Raw genomic sequence first — 19,892 nt, forward strand, 5'->3', positions numbered from 1 at the left:
TTCAGCTATCCTTATCAGCATATCTTTCTGTTCCATTCCTCCTCGAGTCCTTATTTTGCTTTCCCTTAAATGTATTTGTGTTTGTTGCTTCAACCACTCCCTGTGGTAGCAAGCTCCACACTTTAAACATCCTTTTCATAGGAATACACAGATATTAGACACAGAAACAGGCCATTCGGTCTAACCGTCCCGTGCTGGTCACTTGAGTCTCCTCCCATTTTTCCCTCCTCTAAATCGTAACCCTCTATTCTCTTCTGCCTTGTATGTTTATCTAGCTTTCTCTAAAATGCCCAGTCCATCACACGAACCCACGAACCTGCCTCCCATCCATTGACTCTGTCTACACCTTCCACTGCCTTGGGAAAGTGGGCAGCATAATCAAAGACCCCTCCCACCCGGCTTATTCACTCTTCCAACTTCTTCCACCGGGCAGCAGGTTCAAAAATCTGACAACACGTAGTAACGGGTTCAAAATCAGGTTCTTCCCCGCTGTGACCAGACTCCTAAACGACCCTCTTATGGACTGAACTGATCTCTTCACGCATCTTCTCGACTGAGTAGTACTACACTCTTGTATGCTTCACCCGATGCCTGTGTTCATGTATTCACATTGTGTATTTATCCATGCCCTATGATTTTTGTTTCATGTATGGAATGATCTGTCTGAGCTGCACGCAGAACAATACTTTTCACTGTACTTGCTGGGTACACGTGACAATAAACAAATCCAATCCAATCCAAAATGCACCTGCACAATTTGCTTTAGTCACTTCCTCTGATACCCAATTCTGCATTCCCAGTACTCTTAGAACATAGAACATTACAGCGCAGTACAGGCCCTTCGGCCTTCGATGTTGCGCCGACCTATTCCCTTATCGTCCATCTGTCTATCCAATGACCATTTGAATGCCCTTAGTGTTGGCGAGTCCACTACTGTTGCAGGCAGGGCATTCCATGCCCTTCTACTCTCCGAGTAAAGAACCTACCTCTGACATCTGTCCTATATCTATCTCCACTCAATTTAAAGTTATGTCCCCTCGTGCTAGACATCACCATCCGAGGAAAAAGGCTCTCACTGTCCACCCTATCTAATCCTCTGATCATCTTGTATGCCTCAATTAAGTCACCTCTTAACCTTCTTCTCTCTAACGAAAACAGCCTCAAGTCCCTCAGCCTTCCCTCATAAGATCTTCCCTCCATACCTGGCAACATTCTGGTAAATCTCCTCTGCACCCTTTCCAATGCTTCCACATCCTTCCTATAATGCGGCGACCAGAATTGCACGCAATACACCAAATGCGGCCGCACCAGAGTTTTGTACAGCTGCAACATGACCTCATGGCTCCGAAACTCAATCCCTCTACCAATAAAAGCTAACAAACCGTACACCTTCTTAACAACCGTCTCAACCTGAGTGGCAACTTTCAGGGATCTATGTACATGGACACCGAGATCTCTCTGCTCATCCAGACTGCCAAGAATCTTACCATTAGCCCAGTACTCTGTCTTCCTGTTATTCCTTCCAAAATGAATCACCTCACACTTTTCTGCATTAAACTCGATTTGCCACCTCTCAGCCCAGCGCTGCAGCTTATCTATGTCCCTCTGTAACTTGTAACATCCTTCCGCACTGTCCACAACTCCACCGACTTTAGTGTCATCTGCAAATTTACTCACCCATCCTTCTATGGGTCATTTATAAAAATGACAAACAGCAGTGGCCCCAAAACAGATCCTTGTGATACACCACTAGTAACTGGACTCCAGTCTGAACATTTTCCATCAACCACCACCCTTTGTCTTCTTCCATCTCGCCAATTTCTGATCCAAACTGCTAATCACCCTGAATTCCATGCCTCCGTATCTTCTGCAATAGCCTACCGTGGAGAACCTTATCAAACGCTTTACTGAAATCCATACACACCACATCAACTGCTTTACCCTCATCCACCTGCTTGGTCACCTTCTCAAAGAACTCAATAAAGAACTTCATTTCTGGGAGCGGGAGAGAGAGAGGGAGCCGGAGTGTAGCGGGTGCCGCTTGGGATTCAGGTAGGTGTTTAAACTTGCCCCCAGGTTCCAACGGCCTTCATTTCCGGGAGAGGGAGAGGGAGCCAGAGTGCAGCGAGTGCAGCTTGGGATTCAGGTAGGTGTTTAAACTTGTCCCCAGGTTCCAGCGGCCTTCATTTCCGGGAGCGGGAGAAAGAGAGGGAGCCGGAGTGCAGCTTGGGAATCAGGTAGGTGCTTAAGTGTTTGATTTTTACCTCTATTTAAGTTGGCCGGTTGCTAAACCCGAGACACTACACTTGTAGTGTCTCCCACCCTTCCACCTCCTCGAATCTAAGGGGGTGAGTGAATATCAGGTAAGCTCTCTCTTTTCTTTTTCTTTTATCCGCAAGTATAGCTTCAGATTTTTGGCGGGAGCAGTGGCCAGGGGTCTGTCGGGAAGGTAAGTAGCTGGGAGAAATTTAACTCTTCCTGGTTGTTAAGTATTGTGATTGGTAAGTAAAATCCTTATTCCTTTCACTTATTCATTTTTTGATATATTTGTAATCAGTTATGGTAAAGTGTAAAAATGGCAGGAGATCCCAGACACATGTTATGCTCCTCGTGCTCAATGTGGGAGTTCAGGTACGCGGCCGATGCCCCTGACTCCTTCATGTGCGGGAAGTGTGTCCAGCTGCAGCTCCTGTTAGACCGCATGATGGCTCTGGAGCTGCGGCTGGACTCACTTTGGAGCATCCGCGATGCTGAGGAGGTAGTGGATAGCACGTTCAGTGAGTTGGTCACACCGCAGATTAGGATTGGTGAGGGAGACAGGGAATGGGTGACCAAAAGGCAGAGAAAGAGCAGGAAGGCCATGCAGGTGTCCCCTGCGGTCATCTCCCTCCAAAACAGGTATACCGTTTTGGATACTGTTGGGGGAGATGACTCACCAGGGGAAGGCAGTCGTAGCCAGGCTCATGGCACCGTGCTGGCTCTGCTGCACAGAAGGGTGGGAAAAAGACTGGCAGGGCTATAGTCATTGGGGATTCAATCGTAAGGGGAGTAGACAGGCATTTCTGTGGTTGAAAACGAGACTCCCGAATGGTATGTTGCCTCCCGGGTGCACGGGTCAGGGATGTCTCAGATCGGCTGCAGGACATACTGAAGGGGGAGGGTGAACAGCCAGTTGTCGTGGTGCATATAGGCACCAACGATATAGGTAAAAAACGGGATGAGGTCCTACAATCAGAAATTAGGGAGTTAGGAGATCATTTAAAAAGTAGGACCTCAAAGGTAGTAATCTCAGGATTGCTACCAGTGCCACGAGACAGTCAGAGTTGAAATTCAAGACTAGTCAGAATGAATACGTGGCTTGAGAGATGGTGCAGGAGGGAGGGGTTCAGAATTTTGGGACATTGGAACCGGTTCTGGGGGCGGTGGGACCATTACAAATTGGATGGTCAACACCTGGGCAGGACTGGAACCAATGTCCTCGGGGGTGCTTTTGCTAACACTGTTGGGGAGGTTTTAAACTAATGTGGCAGGGAGATGGGAACCAGATTAGGAAGTTAGAGGTCAGTAAAGAGGCAGCAACTAAAGCCAGTAAGGTACTAGATAATAAACTCAATGTGACTAAGGGGAAGAGTAGACAGGGAAGAGATGATGAACGCAAAGGGACAGGTGGTCTGAGGTGCATTTGTTTCAATGTGAGAAGTGTAGCAGGTAAGGCAGATGAATTTAGGGCTTGGATTAGTACCTGGGAATATGATGTTATTGGTATTACGGAGACTTGGTTGAGGGAAGGGCAAGATTGGCAACTAAATATCCCAGGGTGTAGATGCTTCAGGAGGGATAAAGAATGAGGGGTGGAGGAGTTGCATTATTGGTCAGAGATGATACCACAGCTGTGATTAAGGAGGGCACGATAGAGGATTCGAGCACTGAGGCAATATGGGTAGAGCTAAGAAATAGGAAGGGTGCAGTAACATTGTTGGGACTTTACTACTGGCCTCCCAAAAGCGAGCGTGAAGTAGAGGTACAAATATGTAGACAGATTATAGAAAAACGTAGGAGCAATAGGGTGGTCATGATGGGAAATTTTAACTTCGCCAACATTGAATGGGACTCATGTAGTGTTGGAGGCGTAGATGGAACAGAATTTGTAAGGAGCATCCAGGAGAGTTTTTTAGAGCAGTATGTAAATAGTCCAACTCGGGAAGGGGCCATATTGGACCTGGTATTGGGGAATGATCCCGGCCAGGTGGTTGGGGTTTCAGTCGCTGATTACTTTGGGAATAGCGATCACAATTCCGTAAGTTTTAGAATACTCATGGACAAGGACGAGAGTGGTCCTAAAGAAAGAGTGCTAAATTGGGGAAAGGCCAAGTATAACAAAATTCGGCAGGAGCTAGGGAATGTGGATTGGGAGCAGCTCTTTAAAGGTAAATCCACATTTGAAATGTGGGAGTCTTTTAAGGAAAGGTTGATTAGAGTGCAGGACAGACATGTCCCTGTGAAAATGAGGGATAGAAATGTCAAGCTTAGGGAACCATGGATGACGGGTGGAATTGTGAGACTAGCTAAGATGAAAAAGGAAGCATACATAAGACCTAGGCGACTTAAATCTGATGAAGCTTTGGAGGAATATCGGGAAAGTAGGACAAATCTCAAACGCGCAATAAGGAGGGCTAAAAGGGGTCATGAAATATCTTTGGCTAACCGGGTTAAGGAAAATCCCAAAGCCTTTTATTCGTATATAAGGAGCAAGAGGGTAACTAGAGAAAGGATTGGTCCACTCAAAGACAAAAGAGGGAATTTATGCGTGGAGTCAGAGGAAATGGGTGAGATTCTTAATGAGTACTTTGCATCGGTATTCACCAAGGAGAGGGACATGACGGATGTTGAGGCTAAGGATGGATGTTTAAATACTCTCGGTCAAGTCGGCAAAAGGAAGGGGGAAGTTTTGGGTATTCTAAAAGGCATTAAGGTGGACAAATCCCCAGGTCCGGATGGGATCTATCCTAGGTTACTGAGGGAAGCGAGGGACGAAATAGCTGGGGCCTTAACAGATATCTTTGCAGCATCCTTGAGCACGGGTGAGGTCCCGGAGGACTGGAGAATTGCTAATGTTGTCCCTTTGTTTAAGAAGGGTAGCAGGGATAATCCAGGGAATTATAGACCTGTGAACTTGACATCAGTGATAGGCAAACTGTTGGAGAAGATACTGAGGGATAGGATCTATTCACATTTGGAAGAAAATTGACTTATCAGTGATAGGCAGCATGGTTTTGTGCAGGGAAGGTCATGTCTTACAAACCTAATAGAATTCTTTGAGGAAGTGACAACGTTAATTGATGAGGGAAGGGCTGTAGATGTCATATACGTGGACTTCAGTAAGGCGTTTGATAAAGTTTCACATGGCAGGTTGATGGAAAAAGTGAAGTCGTATGGGGTTCAGGGTGTACTAGCTAGATGGATAAAGAACTGGCTGGGCAATAGGAGACAGAGAGTAGTGGTGGAAGGGAGTGTCTCAAAATGAAGAAAGGTGACTAGTGGTGTTCCACAGGGATCCGTGCTCGGACCACTGTTGTTTGTGATATACATAAATAACCTGGACGAAGGTATAGGTGGTCTGATTAGCAAGTTTGCAGATGATACTAAGATTGGTGGAGTTGCAGATAGCGAGGAGGACTGTCAGAGAATACAGCAAAATATAAATATATTGGAGAGTTGGGCAGAGAAATGGCAGATGGAGTTTAATCCAGGCAAATGCGAGGTGATGCATTTTGGAAGATCTAATTCAAGAGCGGACTATACGGTCAATGGAAGAGTCCTGGGAAAAATTGAAGGACAGCGAGATCTGGGAGTTCAGGTCCATTGTACCCTGAAGGTGACAACGCAGGTCGATAGAGTGGTCAAGAAGGCATACAGCATGCTTGTCTTCATCGGACGGGGTATTGAGTACAAGAGTCGACAGGTCATGTTACAGTTGTATAGGACTTTGGTTAGGCCACATTTGGAATACTGCGTGCAGTTCTGGCCGCCACATTACCAGAAGGATGTGGATGCTTTAGAGAGGGTGCAGAGGAGGTTCACTAGGATGTTGCCTGGTATGGAGGGTGCTAGCTATGAAGAAAGGTTGAGTAGATTAGGATTGTTTTTGTTGGAAAGACGGAGGTTGAGGGGGGACCTGATTGAGGTCTACAAAATTATGAGAGGTATGGACAGGGTGGATAGCAACAAGCTTTTTCCAAGAGTGGGGGTGTCAATTACAAGGGGTCACGATTTCAAGGTGAGAGGGGGAAAGTTTAAGGGAGATGTGCGTGGAAAGTCTTTTACGCAGAGGGTGGTGGGTGCCTGGAACGCTTTGCCAGCGGAGGTGGTAGAGGCGGGCACAATAGCATAATTTAAGATGCATCTAGACAGATATATGAACGGGCGGGGTACAGTGGGAAGTCGATCCTTGGAAAATCGAAGGCAGGTTTAGATAAAGGATCTGGATCGGCGCAGACTGAGAGGGCCGAAGGGCCTGTTCCTGTGCTGTAATTTTCTTTGTTCTTTGTTCTTATTTTCCATTGGAGTCTCCTGACTCCATATTCTCTGATCTTATTCATTCGTCTATTATGGGGCAATTTAATATATGTCTTTTGAAAATCCAGATAAATTATATCTACTCCATTTCCATTGTCTACTCTGCTATCCCCTCAAAAATTCAATAATGTTGGTCAAGCAGGATTTTCCCTTTTAAAATCCATGCTGACTGTTCATTGTTATTTTTTTTGTTTCCTCGGTGTTCTTCTACTCCTTTTTTTGGAAATATTTTTATTAAATTTTTAAACAATTTTAATACAAAAACACAGAATAACAATTAAACAGGAAGAGCCCTCTCCCCCACGCACCCATATTCCCTCACAACAGTAGAACTTAGTTACTAAATCCCACCCACCCTATCTCCACCCCCCCCCCCCCCCCCCCCCCTCCTCACAGCTAACAGTGACCAACTTTTTAAAGTACAATATAAAGTGCCGCCACCTGCTGTACGACCCTTCCACTGACCCTCTCACGGTAAACTTAACCTTCTCGAAGTGTAAAAACTCCCATCAAGTCACCCAGCCACGCCGAGGCGCTTGCCGGTATAGTCGACATCTAGCCTATGAGGATCTATTCACTGCTTTTGTAGGAAATTCATTATTTTTCTCCCATTTATTTTAAGCCGATTGGTCAATAATTCCCTGATATGTTCTGTCTTAGATATTGGAATGACATCAGCTATCCTTCAATCCTCTGGCACTACACTTTTTTCTAATGAAATCTTGAATATGTATAATGTGTCTGCTCTCCTCCATGTTCTTTTTTAAAAATTTTTATTGGGTTTTTGAACAACGTATAATTACCATTATGTACAAAGAATAAGATATCTAATATATATAGAAGAGAAGAGCACACACAAACATACCAAAAAATAAAATAAAATAACTGATATGCACCAGCTCAACAGCAGCAACTCTGTACAATTGGCAATATTATTTTTAACACACAAGTTTGTGCAGGGGAGGGAGAACTGGGGAGGTAGATATACATTCGGGTGCCGGAGAAACAATTACAGGGGGCAATACGCGAATGGGTCTGGTGTTGGTGTTTTCTCCTCTATATTCTTTAAGATAAGCAAGGAAGTTTCTCCTGAATTACCTATTAGATTTATTAGTACCCATCTTGCATTGATGGGCTGTAGCGGAGGTGATAAACTACGATGAAAAGTGTGAAACTATTGTAGATTTTAACCATCGAACTTGCCCTACCTGTGCTACAGGATCCTTTGTTCCTGGATTTAATCGGCACTTGCCACTCAAGCCAGGTGATGCCAGCGATTCTGAAACCCAAACACATTGAAGTGTACCGTACTAACATGGTACGTGGACTGACGTTCTACCCACCTGACATACTGAGTACGATGCTGAAGGAAGGCAAGCTACAGCTTGATGCTGTTGGCACCCTGGTGCTGGCTCCTGAGCAATGCTGCATTACCCCAGAGAAGATCGAGAATGAGGTAACTGCCCCTCCCTAATACCCTGCCTTTCCTCACACCTCTTTGCCCAGGCTGAAAAATCTAGAAAGGTTACTGCAGAAAATAAAAAGGTCATGATGCGGAGAATATCATATTGGCATGGACAGAAGATTGACTCGCCAACAGAAAACGGAGGGTAGCCAGAAATGGATCTTTTTCTGGTTGACGGGACATTAATGAGTGGTATGCCACAGGAATCGGTGCCGTGGCCTCAACTTTTTACAATTTATATAAATGAGTATGACGAAGGGACAGAAGGTATGGTAGCTAAATTTTCTGATGATACAAAGATAGATCGGAAAGTAAGATGTTAACAGAAAATAAAGAAGCTCCAAAGGGACATCGATAGGGTGACATGGTAGCACAGTGGTTAGCACTGTTGCTTCACAGCTCCAGGGTCCCAGGTTCGAATCCCGGCTTGGGTCACTGTGCGGAGTCTGCATGTTCTCCCTTGTTTCCTCCGGGTGCTCCGGCTTCCTCCCACAAGTCCAAAGACGTGCAGGTTAGGTGAGTTGGTCATGATAAAATGCCCTTAGTGTCTAAAAAAAAAAGGTTAGGTGATGTTACTGCGTAAGGGTGGAGGCGTGGGCATAAGTAGGGTGCTCTTTCCAAGGGCAGGTGCAGAGGTTGAATGGCCTCCCTGTGCACTGTAAATTCTGTAGATAGGTTCAATGAGTGGGAAAAAATAGGGAGGTAGGAAAGTAAGATGTGAAGAGAACATAAGGAGGCATCAAAGGGATAAGAATAGGTTAAGTGGGTGAACAAAGATTTGGAAAATGGAGTATAATGTAGGATTGTCTATTTTGGCAGGAAGAATAATAAAAGCATATTATCTGCGCTACGTGGAAACGGTGGAGGTGTGGGCTTAAGTAAGGTCCTCTTTCCAAGGCCAGTGCAGACTCGATGGGCCAAATGGCCTCCTGCTGCGCTGTAAATTCTATGATATCCAAATGGTGAGAGATTGCGGGGCTCTGAGACTCGGAGGGATCTGGGTCTCCGAGTGCATGAATCATAAAAGGCTAGTATAGAGGCACAGCAAGTAATTGGGCAAGCTAACAGAATGTTACTTTTTAGTGCGAGGGAATTGAATACAAAAGTAGAAAAACTATGCTTCACTTGTGCAGGACACTGCTGAGACCACATCTGGAGTGTGTGTACAGTATTGATCTCCTTATTTAAGGAAGGATGTACATGTATCAGAGATTCCAGAGATGAGGGCTTTGTCTTATGTGGAGACATTGAGCAGTTTAGGTCTATATCTCTAGAGTTTAGAAGAATGAGGGGTGATCAAATTGAGTTATATAAGATGATAAGCAGTATGGTTAAAGTAGACGGGGAGCGGATGCTTCCTCTCGTGGGGCATTCTGGAACGAAAGGTCATAGTTACAGGATAAGGGGTAGCAAATTTAAAACAGAGTTGAGGAGTAGCACGGTCGGACAAGTGGCTAGCACTGTGGTTTCACAGCGCCAGGGTCCCAAGTTCGATTCCCCGCTGGGTCACTGTCTGTGCGAAGTCTGCACGTTCTCCCCGTGTCTGGGTGGGTTTCCTCCGGGTGCTCCGGTTTCCTCCCACAGTCGAAAGACGTGCAGGTTAGGTGGATTGGCCATGATAAATTACCCTGAGTGACCAAATGGTTAGGAGGGGTTATTGGGTTATGGGGATAGGGTGGAAGTGAGGGCTTAAGTGGGTCGGTGCAGACTCGATGGGCCGAATGGCCTCCTTCTGCACTGTATGTTCTATGCTATGTCTATGAGGAGAAACTACTTCTCCCAAAGTGTTGTGAATCTGTGGAATTCGCTACCCCGGGGTGTAGTGGATGCTGGGACAGTGAGTAAAATGAAGGAGGAGTTAGACAGATTTTAAATTAGTAATGTGTTGAAGAGTTACTGAGAAGGGGCAGGACAGTGAAGTTGAGGCCATGATGCGATCAGCCATGATCATATTGAACAGTGGAGCAGGCTCGAGAGGCTAAATTGCCGACTCCTGCTCCCAGTTCTTATGCTCTAAGAAAGAACTATTCTGTCTAATTTCACCTTCCAGCTCTTGGTCTGTAGCCCTGTGGGTAACAACATCTTGAGCACAAATCTGGTGTTCTTGATTTATAAAGGGACTAGGGATTATGGGGAAAAGGCAGGAGGATAGGGAGGAAGAACATATCAGCCATGATCAAATGGTGGAGCAGATTCGATGGGCCATAAGACCCAATTCTGCTTCTATATCTTATGGTCTTATCAGAAGCTGTTCACAAAAGGTTTGCTGAACTAATACCAGGAATCGATGCGTTTTACCAAGAAAGGCTGGACAAGCTAGGCTTCTATCCACTGGAGTTTAGAAGAGTAAGATAGAGACCTGACTGAAACATACAAGATCTTGAGACGTATTGACAGAGTGGATGTGGAGAGGATGTTTCCCCTTCTGGGCCAATCTGGAACTAGGGGTTGACTGTTTAAAAATACTGGGAGTGATCTAACCAAATTGCAACAAAGTCCCGTGATGAGCGCGTTTAGCCAGGTGTTCCCTGGCGCTCGCAGTGCGGAGAAACACCATGCTAGCTATCAGGATTTTGCTGCAATTCGGCGCCTTAGTGGGGAATGCCCCGTCGAGGCCGCACTTAGTCCTGTTTCAGCTCGCCGGGACTCCTCAGTGCAGGAAGAGATCGGGACGCCATTTACAAATGGCATCTTGGTCTCTCGACCCCTCTGACGTGACCCCTGAACCACCTCAAAACCCCAACTCTGTCCTGAACCCCACCTCACATCCCTGGGCCCGATCCCTAACATGGGGTAAATGCCAGCCTGGCTGTACTTCTGCCAGTGCCAGCTGGACACTTTGGCAGTGCCAGGCTGGCACCCAGATTGCACTGCCAGAGGGCAAACGCCCGGGGGCCTCCGGTCCCCTGGGGGTTTCTCTCATGCAAATTGTCCTCAGGACTTAACCCTTTTAGTCCTGGTAAAGTTCTGGTGAATCTGTGCTGCATCCCACCTAAGGCCAATATAGTCTTCATGAAGTGCAGTCCCCTGAACTCAACACAGTACTTAAGATGGGATCTAGCCAGAACTTCATACAGCTATTTCATAACTTCTACTCCCTTTGTAATCAAGTCCACTGGCCAACATTCCATTAGCCTATTTCATTACTTTTTTATCACTGTATACTTGCATTTCACATTCGGAACCCCCTAAATATTTCTGCTCCTCCATTCAATACTTCCTCGCCATTCGGAAAATCTGTCAATCTATTTTCCTTAAGTCGAAAGGGGGAATATTCTTACATTTCCCTGTGTTTTAACCTTGTGCTTCCTTCCCAGGATTGTCCAAAACCTCCAGTATTGTTCCCCAGTATTTCTTCAATCATTGAGTATTTTGATGACGGTGTCCAAAGTGATATTACGATGTTTCCACCTCACGTCTCAGTCAGTGAAAGGGAGTTAAATTTCGGCAAGTGCCTGGTGCTCGACAAGATCATTCCTCTACCACTCTCCATGATGAACCACACGAAAGGCAAGGTCACAGTGCTCTGGACATCGGTGCCAGGCAGCATCTTCACGGTGATACCTCAGACCATCGACATCCCCCCCTTGAAGAATATGGCTTTCCGCATTCACTTTGCTCCTGATAAAACCAACATGCTATTCGCTGCTGAACTGGAATGCTTTGCTTATTATAAGGTCAGTATAGGTGCAGGAATCATCCACTGTAATGCAAAGAGTCAGTGGTGGCTCAGACCCTTGCCTCAATGTGATAAGATCATGGTTGACACTGCTGCCTCACAGCGCCAGGGACCCGAGTCCAATTCCGACGTCAGGTGACTGTCCGGAAGTTGCACGTTCTCCCCTCGTCTGCGTGGGTTTCCTCTGGATGCTCCGGTTTCCTCCCACAATCCAAAAATGTGCAAGTTAGGTGGATTGGCCAGGCTAAATTGCCCCTTGGTGTCCCATGGTTAGGTTAGAGGGGGGTTACTGGGTTACGGGATTGGGTGGAGATTGGGACTGGGTAGGGTGCTTTTTCGGAGGGTTGGTGCAGACTCAATGACTGAATGGCCTCCTTTTGCACTGTAATGTTTCTATTATTCAAAATTTCACTCCAGAGACATGAGCAATCGAGACAGATACCTTAGTGCAGTACTGAGGGCATGTGTTGCACTGTCAAGAGGTGTTTTTCTGATGAGACGCCCCGACTGCACACGTGTAAATAAAAGATCCCATGGCCTTATTTTGTAGGAGAGTGGGTGCCTTTTCCACATTTATCCTTGACTGAATGTCACTACCTTGTCACAATCTAGTTGCTGTTTGTGGGAGCTTGCTGTTACCAAATTGGCTGCTAAGTGCTTGTTCTTAGAAGTGTACGTATTGTTGCTCTACCTCCAAATTGTTGGTGTAATTTTTCAGGTCATGCGCGATCACCGTTTTGTAGACGAAAACACATTCTGTCCACCGTGGTGCCTCACAGTAAATGTGCAAGGGAACACGTTACAGCCAGGACAGGAACATTTCATTCCCAAGTATGTCCTCGACTCGACCGAAGTGGTGAGTAAAGGTTTCATGGCGCTCCACGGTTTTGTTTTCCAGTGCGGTTGAAGTGTGAGAGAAGCCAGTAAACTGAACCTCTTGGGCATTCTACCCAGAGAAAGTGGGAAGATGGGAATGGGGAAGGTTGGCAGGTAGGGAGGGGTGAGGAAAGAGGGAGCAGGGAGAGAATAGGGACTGGGTGGTGCTCTGGATTGGATGCCAGCTTTTTGAAAGAAGGGTAATCACTCCCGTGGAGCTTTCAGGAGAGATTTGGGAGATCCATCTCGGCAGAAACAACAAGGCACTGTAGGATATGAGAGATACAATTTATTTGCAGCTTTATCTTTTTCCAATGTGAGGAGAATACACAAATGTGTGTGCCAGTGTAAACTATGGCCAGAATTTCACAGGCCCCTCCTGGTGGCTTTGCAGGCCAGAGGGTGGAGGCTGGGAGTCGGTGTTGGGGTCTGTAAATTTCTCCTCCAGCTCACCCTCGCCTAATTAATGGCCAAATGAGGCCCACTTTCTGCCCAGCCTCAAAATTGAGGAGACCAAGTATTGGTGGGGGAGGAGGTCATACAGGTTAGCCTGCTTGGGCATCGACGGGAAGGGGGTGAGGGGAGAGATGCCTCCCTCATGCGCCCCTTTCCATCAGGGTCTCCCCAAAACATGCCCACCAGAGTGTTCTCTCCCCCTGGCCTCTCTGTTAAGACCCTCACCACCCCACCCACCGACCTTGGTATCTCTCATCCCCTCCCATCCCTGAGGTGACAGCTCCCAGTACTTACCTCCATTTTGGAACTTCAACTCTTGGGGCTGCTTGTAGTCAGATTGCCAATCAGACTGACTGGCAGCTCTCTGAGGTGGGATGTCTGTTCAAGGGGAGGTTGTGGCACCGTGGTATTGACACTGGACTAGTAATCCAGAGAACCAGGGCAATGCTCTGTAGACCTGGGTTGAGATCCCACCAAACCAAATGGTGAAATTTGAACTCAATAAAAATCTGGAATTCGAAGTCTAATGGTGACCATGAAACTATTGTTGATTGTCGTAAAAACCCATCTGGTTCACCAATGTCCTGTAGAGAATAAAACCTAGGATAGCTTTGGGTACCTTTGGGCAGCACGGTAGCACAAGTGGTTAGCACTGTGGCTTCACAGCGCCAGGGGCCCAGGTTCGATTCCCTGCTGGGTCACTATCAGTGTGGAGTCTGCACTCTCTTCCCGTGTCTGCGAGGGTTTCCTCCGGGTGCTCCGGTTTCCTCCCACAGTCCAAAGACGTGCACGTTAGGTGGATTGGCCATGATAAATTGCCCTTAGTGACCAAAAAGGTTAGGAGGGGTTATTGGGTTACCGGGATAGGGTGGAATCATAGAATCATAGAATTTACAGTGCAGAAGGAGGTCATTCGGCCCATCGAGTCTGCAGCGGCTCTTGGAAAGAGCACCCTACCCAAGGTCAACACCTCCACCCTATCCCCATAACCCAGTAACCCCACCCAACACTAAGGACAATTTTGGACACTAAGGGCAAATTTATCATGGCCAATCCACCTAACCTGCACGTCTTTGGACTGTGGGAGGAAACCGGAGCACCCGGCGGAAACCCACGCACACACGGGGAGGATGTGCAGACTCCGCACAGACAGTGACCCAAGCCAGAATCGAACCTGGGACCCTGGAGCTGTGAAGCAATTGTGCTATCCACAATGCTACCGTGCTGCCCCTGTGAAGGCTTAAGTGGGTCGGTGCAGACTTGTTGGGTCAAATGGCCTCCTTCTGCACTGTATGTTCTATGATACTATGGGTGCGATTCTCCGGCCTCGTTGCACTCTCGCTCAAGCATAACAAGGCTGGTGAATAGTGGGAGAAGCCAAAAACGAGATCCGCGCCGGGCTCCAAACAGTTTGCGATGCAATTGGCCCACTCCCATAAGCAAAATTGGGATCTCGCCATAGCGTGGCGAGAAACTAATTATCACCACTTAAGCCCCATTTCCATACAATCATTGAGAACCACCCCATATCCAACGGCTTCCCGTCATTCAGCGACCTCCCCGGCAAGTGGTCACGCTGGCGCCGATTAGTACTCCTTTTTTAAAATGTGAACCTGGCAGAAGGGCTTCCGTGGGGAGTCAAGGAGGTGAGTAGCCATCTTTGCTCACACGCAAAGAGCCCGGGGACGCTGGGATTGACACTCCAGCACTTGGCGGGGGGATGGGGGACCCTCCGCAGGGGTGGGCCGCCATGGGGGTTTGGGGGAGGAAGCGCTGGCGGGGAGCGATCGCTCGCGGCACCGCCATGCCAACCCCTGGACCCCAACCCCATTCCGGGGGCAACCCTTGTCCCTGCCCGTCTGCCCCACCGATCACCCAGAACCCCCACGACTGCTGAGCCCTCTGGCCATGCGGCTGAAGGCTATCACTAATAGGGAATTGGCAAACGTGGTTAAGTGAGCCTTGCAAAGGGTCCAGAGGAGGTTCACAAGAATGATCCCTGGAATGAAAAGCTTGTCGTATGAAGAACGGTTGCGGACTCTGGGTCTGTACTCGTTGGAGTTTAGAAGGATGATGGGGGATATTATTGAAACTGACAGGATACTGTGAGGTCTGGATAGAGTGGAAGTGGAGAGGATGTTCCTACTTGTAGGAAAAACTAGAAGCAGAGGACACAATCTCAGACTAAAGGGACGATCCTTTAAAACAGAAATGAGGAGGAATTTCTTCAGCCAGAGGGTGGTGAATCTGTGGAACTCTTTGCCCTACCCCGGTGCCCGCAGTGATCCTCAACGTGCCTGGTCCTCCTAGCTCTACCACTACGTCTTGGTGTTTCCCCAGAATGCACATCAGAGGTGGAGGCAGCCAGCTGCTTACCTCTTCCCTGGCCCTTAATGCCCCTGGGTGTCCTCTGGGGGCTCCGAGACCGAAGGCCCGGAGCTCACATGTCGGCGGCACAGGCATAAGCCGTGCTGCCCTGTCCCAGGTGCTGACTGTGAGGTACAGCCTCATCAGAGGGGTGGAACTCGTGGTAGCTGGTGGCCACCATCACCACTACATGAGACGGGTCCGGCCTGGCACTCAGCGCCCCCTCTTCCCAATAGGTTCCCATTCGGCCCTGGGGTTCACCTTGGGACAGAGGGACAGCTAGTTCGAGCCCCGGCTGCCCCTGCATCATCTGGCTCTGCCAGCCCTGGCAGTTCCCGATAGTCCACACCATGGTGTCAATGCCCTCAGCGATGCTCCTCAGTGTTGGGACATGCTCTGCAGTGCCTCAGCCATGCCCACCTGCTACTGGAACAAGCTCCACGGCGCCTTGGCCATGCCCATCTGAGAGTGGGGTATGTTCCGCAGAATCTCATCAAGGTCGGCCTGGTGCTGGGCGACATCCCCCAGCGAGTCTGACATTCTGCTGAGACCCTCGGCCATGGCCGTCACCGACTGAGCGACGCCTTGGACACTTTCACTAATGGTGGCGACATCGTGCACCTAGCTCTCCACTGCGATCACCACCCTAGCAGAGTTGGCCCCGACGCCACACATTGCAGGTGCCATCTCCTGCACCCGTAGCCTATGGGACTCCTCCAAGTGGCTATGAATCTGCTATAACATCTCCCTCTGAATGTCCCGGCCGCTTCCTATCGTCTCCATCAGCTCTGGGTAACCCACTTTACAGGTTCAGCATCAGGCTGGGACCCAGCTGGGTCCTGGGATCCTGCAGCCCTCCGACTGCTGTCTCGTCTGGGGGTTCCTGCCTCCACCTGATGTACATCAGCAGCAGTGTGGTGCCCACCAGATGTGCCCCAGAAGCCTGAACACTAACATGTCCCACCAAGGTGCGTGTATCTGCGCTCGTGGAGGGTGGGGATGACAGCTGTGCCGCAACTATAACAGTGGCATCCTCGGAGCTCTCCTCCGAGGTGTTCGACTCGTCCATCACACAAACCTGCCTCCCAAACATTGACTCTGTCTACACTTCCTGCTGCCTTTGGAAAGCGGGCAGCATGATCAAAGACCCCTCCCACCTGGGCTATTCACTATTCCAACTTCTTCCATCGGGCAGGAGATACAAAAGTCTGAGAACACGCACAAACAGATTCAAAAACAGCTTCTTCCCCGCTGTTACCAGACTCCTAAACGACCCTCTTATGGACTGACCTGATCTCTTCACACATCTTCCCTACTGAGTGGCACTACACTCCTGTATGCTTCACCCGATGCCTGCGTCTATGTATTTACATTGTGTATTTATGTATGTCCTTTGTTTTTTTTTCCTGTATGGAATGATCTGTCTGGATTGTATGCAGAACAATACTTTTCACTGTACCCCGGTACATGTGACAATAAATAACTCCAAATCCAATCCGTGGGGGTACTGTATGTGTGTGTGTGACTTAAGTTAATTAAACTGAACACAGTTAGTCTGCAGAGTTTAATCATCAAAAGGGCGAGGTGTTAAAGCAAGAATTTGAAGTGGAGATGAGCGAGCCTAAGATGGGTTGAACGTAAACACAGCCTGAGTGGAAATTTGCAGAGTGCAGTGAAAAACGTGTACTTTCGATAGAACGGAGTGTAATTACGCACTTTTAGACACATCATTCGTGGACAAAAAGGGAATTATTGACTGTGATCTTCAAGAGTAGCAGCAGGTTTTCAGCTAATTGTGAAATACATCTGCCCCAAGAGAACTCCTCCCTCTTGGGTGATTTTCCCCACTCTGAGTCCTGATTGGCTACCCAGGCCAGGTGACCCTTACTCTGCTGTGTTGCCCTTAAAGGGACGAATACCACAGGAGGAAAGGTAGAAATTTAGTGCGTGTTGGGCAAGTGAAACCAGGGTGGGACGGCAGGGATGTGAGGAGGTGCGTGTTGTGGGGGTACAGGAGGTGAGGGAAGGAAGAACAACATGGAATTGATAGGGCGGAGAGCAGGAGAAATTAAAATACAGAAGGTTTAGCACAAAAGCCAAAGAACAAAGAACAAAGAACAAAGAAATGTACAGCACAGGAACAGGCCCTTCGGCCCTCCAAGCCCGTGCCGACCATACTGCCCGACTAAACTACAATCTTCTACACTTCCTGGGTCCGTATCCTTCTATTCCCATCCTATTCATATATTTGTCAAGATGCCCCTTAAATGTCCCTATCGTCCCTGCCTCCACTACCTCCTCCGGTAGTGAGTTCCAGGCACCCACTACCCTCTGCGTAAAAAACTTGCCTCGTACATCTACTCTAAACTTTGCCCCTCTCACCTTAAACCTATGCCCCCTAGTAATTGACCCCTCTACCCTGGGGAAAAGCCTCTGACTATCCACTCTGTCTATGCCCCTCATAATTTTGTATACCTCTATCAGGTCGCCCCTCAACCTCCTTCGTTCCAGTGAGAACAAACCGAGTTTATTCAATCGCTCCTCATAGCTTATGCCCTCCATACCAGGCAACATTCTGGTAAATCTCTTCTGCACCCTCTCTAAAGCCTCCACATCCTTCTGGTAGTGTGGCGACCAGAATTGAACACTATACTCCAAGTGTGGCCTAACTAAGGTTCTATACAGCTGCAACATGACTTGCCAATTCTTATACTCAATGCCCCGGCCAATGAAGGCAAGCATGCCGTATGCCTTCTTGACTACCTTCTCCACCTGTGTAGCCCCTTTCAGTGATCTGTGGACCTGTACTCCTAGATCTCTTTGACTTTCAATACTCTTGAGGGTTCTACCATTCACTGTATATTCCCTACCTGCATTAGCCCTTCCAAAATGCATTACCTCACATTTGTCCAGGTTAAACTCCATCTGCCATCTCTCCGCCCAAGTCTCCAGACAATCTAAATCCTGCTGTATCCTCAGACAGTCCTCATCGCTATCCGCAATTCCACCAACCTTTGTGTCGTCTGCAAACTTACTAATCAGACCAGTTACATTTTCCTCCAAATCATTTATATATACTACAAAGAGCAAAGGTCCCAGCACTGATCCCTGTGGAACACCACTGGTCACAGCCCTCCAATTAGAAAAGCATCCCTCCATTGCTACCCTCTGCCTTCTATGGCCTAGCCAGTTCTGTATCCACCTTGCCAGTTCACCCCTGATCCCGTGTGACTTCACCTTTTGTACTAGTCTACCATGAGGGACCTTGTCAAAGGCCTTACTGAAGTCCATATAGACAACATCTACTGCCCTACCTGCATCAATCATCTTAGTGACCTCCTCGAAAAACTCTATCAAGTTAGTGAGACACGACCTCCCCTTCACAAAACCGTGCTGCCTCTCACTAATACGTCCATTTGCTTCCAAATGGGAGTAGATCCTGTCTCGAAGAATTCTCTCCAGTAATTTCCCTACCACTGAAGTAAGGCTCACCGGCCTGTAGTTCCCGGGATTATCCCTGCCACCCTTCTTAAACAGAGGAACAACATTGGCTATTCTCCAGTCCTCCGGGACATCCCCTGAAGACAGCGAGGATCCAAAGATTTCTGTCAAGGCCTCAGCAATTTCCTCTCCAGCCTCCTTCAGTATTCTGGGGTAGATCCCATCCGGCCCTGGGGACTTATCTACCTTAATATTTTTTAAGACACCCAACACCTCGTCTTTTTGGATCACAATGTGACCCAGGCTATCTACACCCCCTTCTCCAGACTCAACATCTACCAATTCCTTCTCTTTGGTGAATACTGATGCAAAGTATTCATTTAGTACCTCGCCCATTTCCTCTGGCTCCACACATAGATTCCCTTGCCTATCCTTCAGTGGGCCAACCCTTTCCCTGGCTACCCTCTTACTTTTTATGTAAGTGTAAAAAGCCTTGGGATTTTCCTTAACCCTATTTGCCAATGCCTTTTCATGACCCCTTCTAGCCCTCCTGACTCCTTGCTTAAGTTCCTTCCTACTTTCCTTATATGCCACACAGGCTTCGTCTGTTCCCAGCCTTTTAGCCCTGACAAATGCCTCCTTTTTCTTTTTGACGAGGCCTACAATATCACTCGTCATCCAAGGTTCCCGAAAATTGCCGTATTTATCTTTCTTCCTCACAGGAACATGCCTGTCCTGTATTCCTTTCAACTGACATTTGAAAGCCTCCCACATGTCAGATGTTGATTTGCCCTCAAACATCCGCCCCCAATCTATGTTCTTCAGTTCCCGCCTAATATTGTTATAATTAGCCTTCCCCCAATTTAGCACATTCATCCTCGGACCACTCTTATCCTTGTCCACCAGTACTTTAAAACTTACTGAATTGTGGTCACTGTTACCGAAATGCTCCCCTACTGAAACATCTACCACCTGGCCGGGCTCATTCCCCAATACCAGGTCCAGTACCGCCCCTTCCCTAGTTGGACTGTT

The 19,892-nt window shown here is 47.9% G+C and overlaps 1 protein-coding gene across 2 annotated transcripts in view; it reads left to right on the plus strand.

The window, feature by feature from the left end:
- Positions 1 to 19,892, plus strand: part of cfap65 (cilia and flagella associated protein 65) — a 243,182-nt gene that overhangs the window by 73,145 nt on the left and 150,145 nt on the right. For both annotated transcript variants that reach the window (XM_072469307.1, XM_072469318.1), the window contains exons 10-12: positions 7,796 to 8,032; positions 11,359 to 11,718; positions 12,439 to 12,576. In XM_072469307.1, the coding sequence (XP_072325408.1) occupies positions 7,796 to 8,032; positions 11,359 to 11,718; positions 12,439 to 12,576 (735 nt within the window). The remainder of the gene's footprint in view (positions 1 to 7,795; positions 8,033 to 11,358; positions 11,719 to 12,438; positions 12,577 to 19,892) is intronic.

This window comes from Scyliorhinus torazame, chromosome 2 (genome assembly GCF_047496885.1).
Source record: "Scyliorhinus torazame isolate Kashiwa2021f chromosome 2, sScyTor2.1, whole genome shotgun sequence".
NCBI classification, from domain to species: Eukaryota; Metazoa; Chordata; class Chondrichthyes; order Carcharhiniformes; family Scyliorhinidae; genus Scyliorhinus; species Scyliorhinus torazame.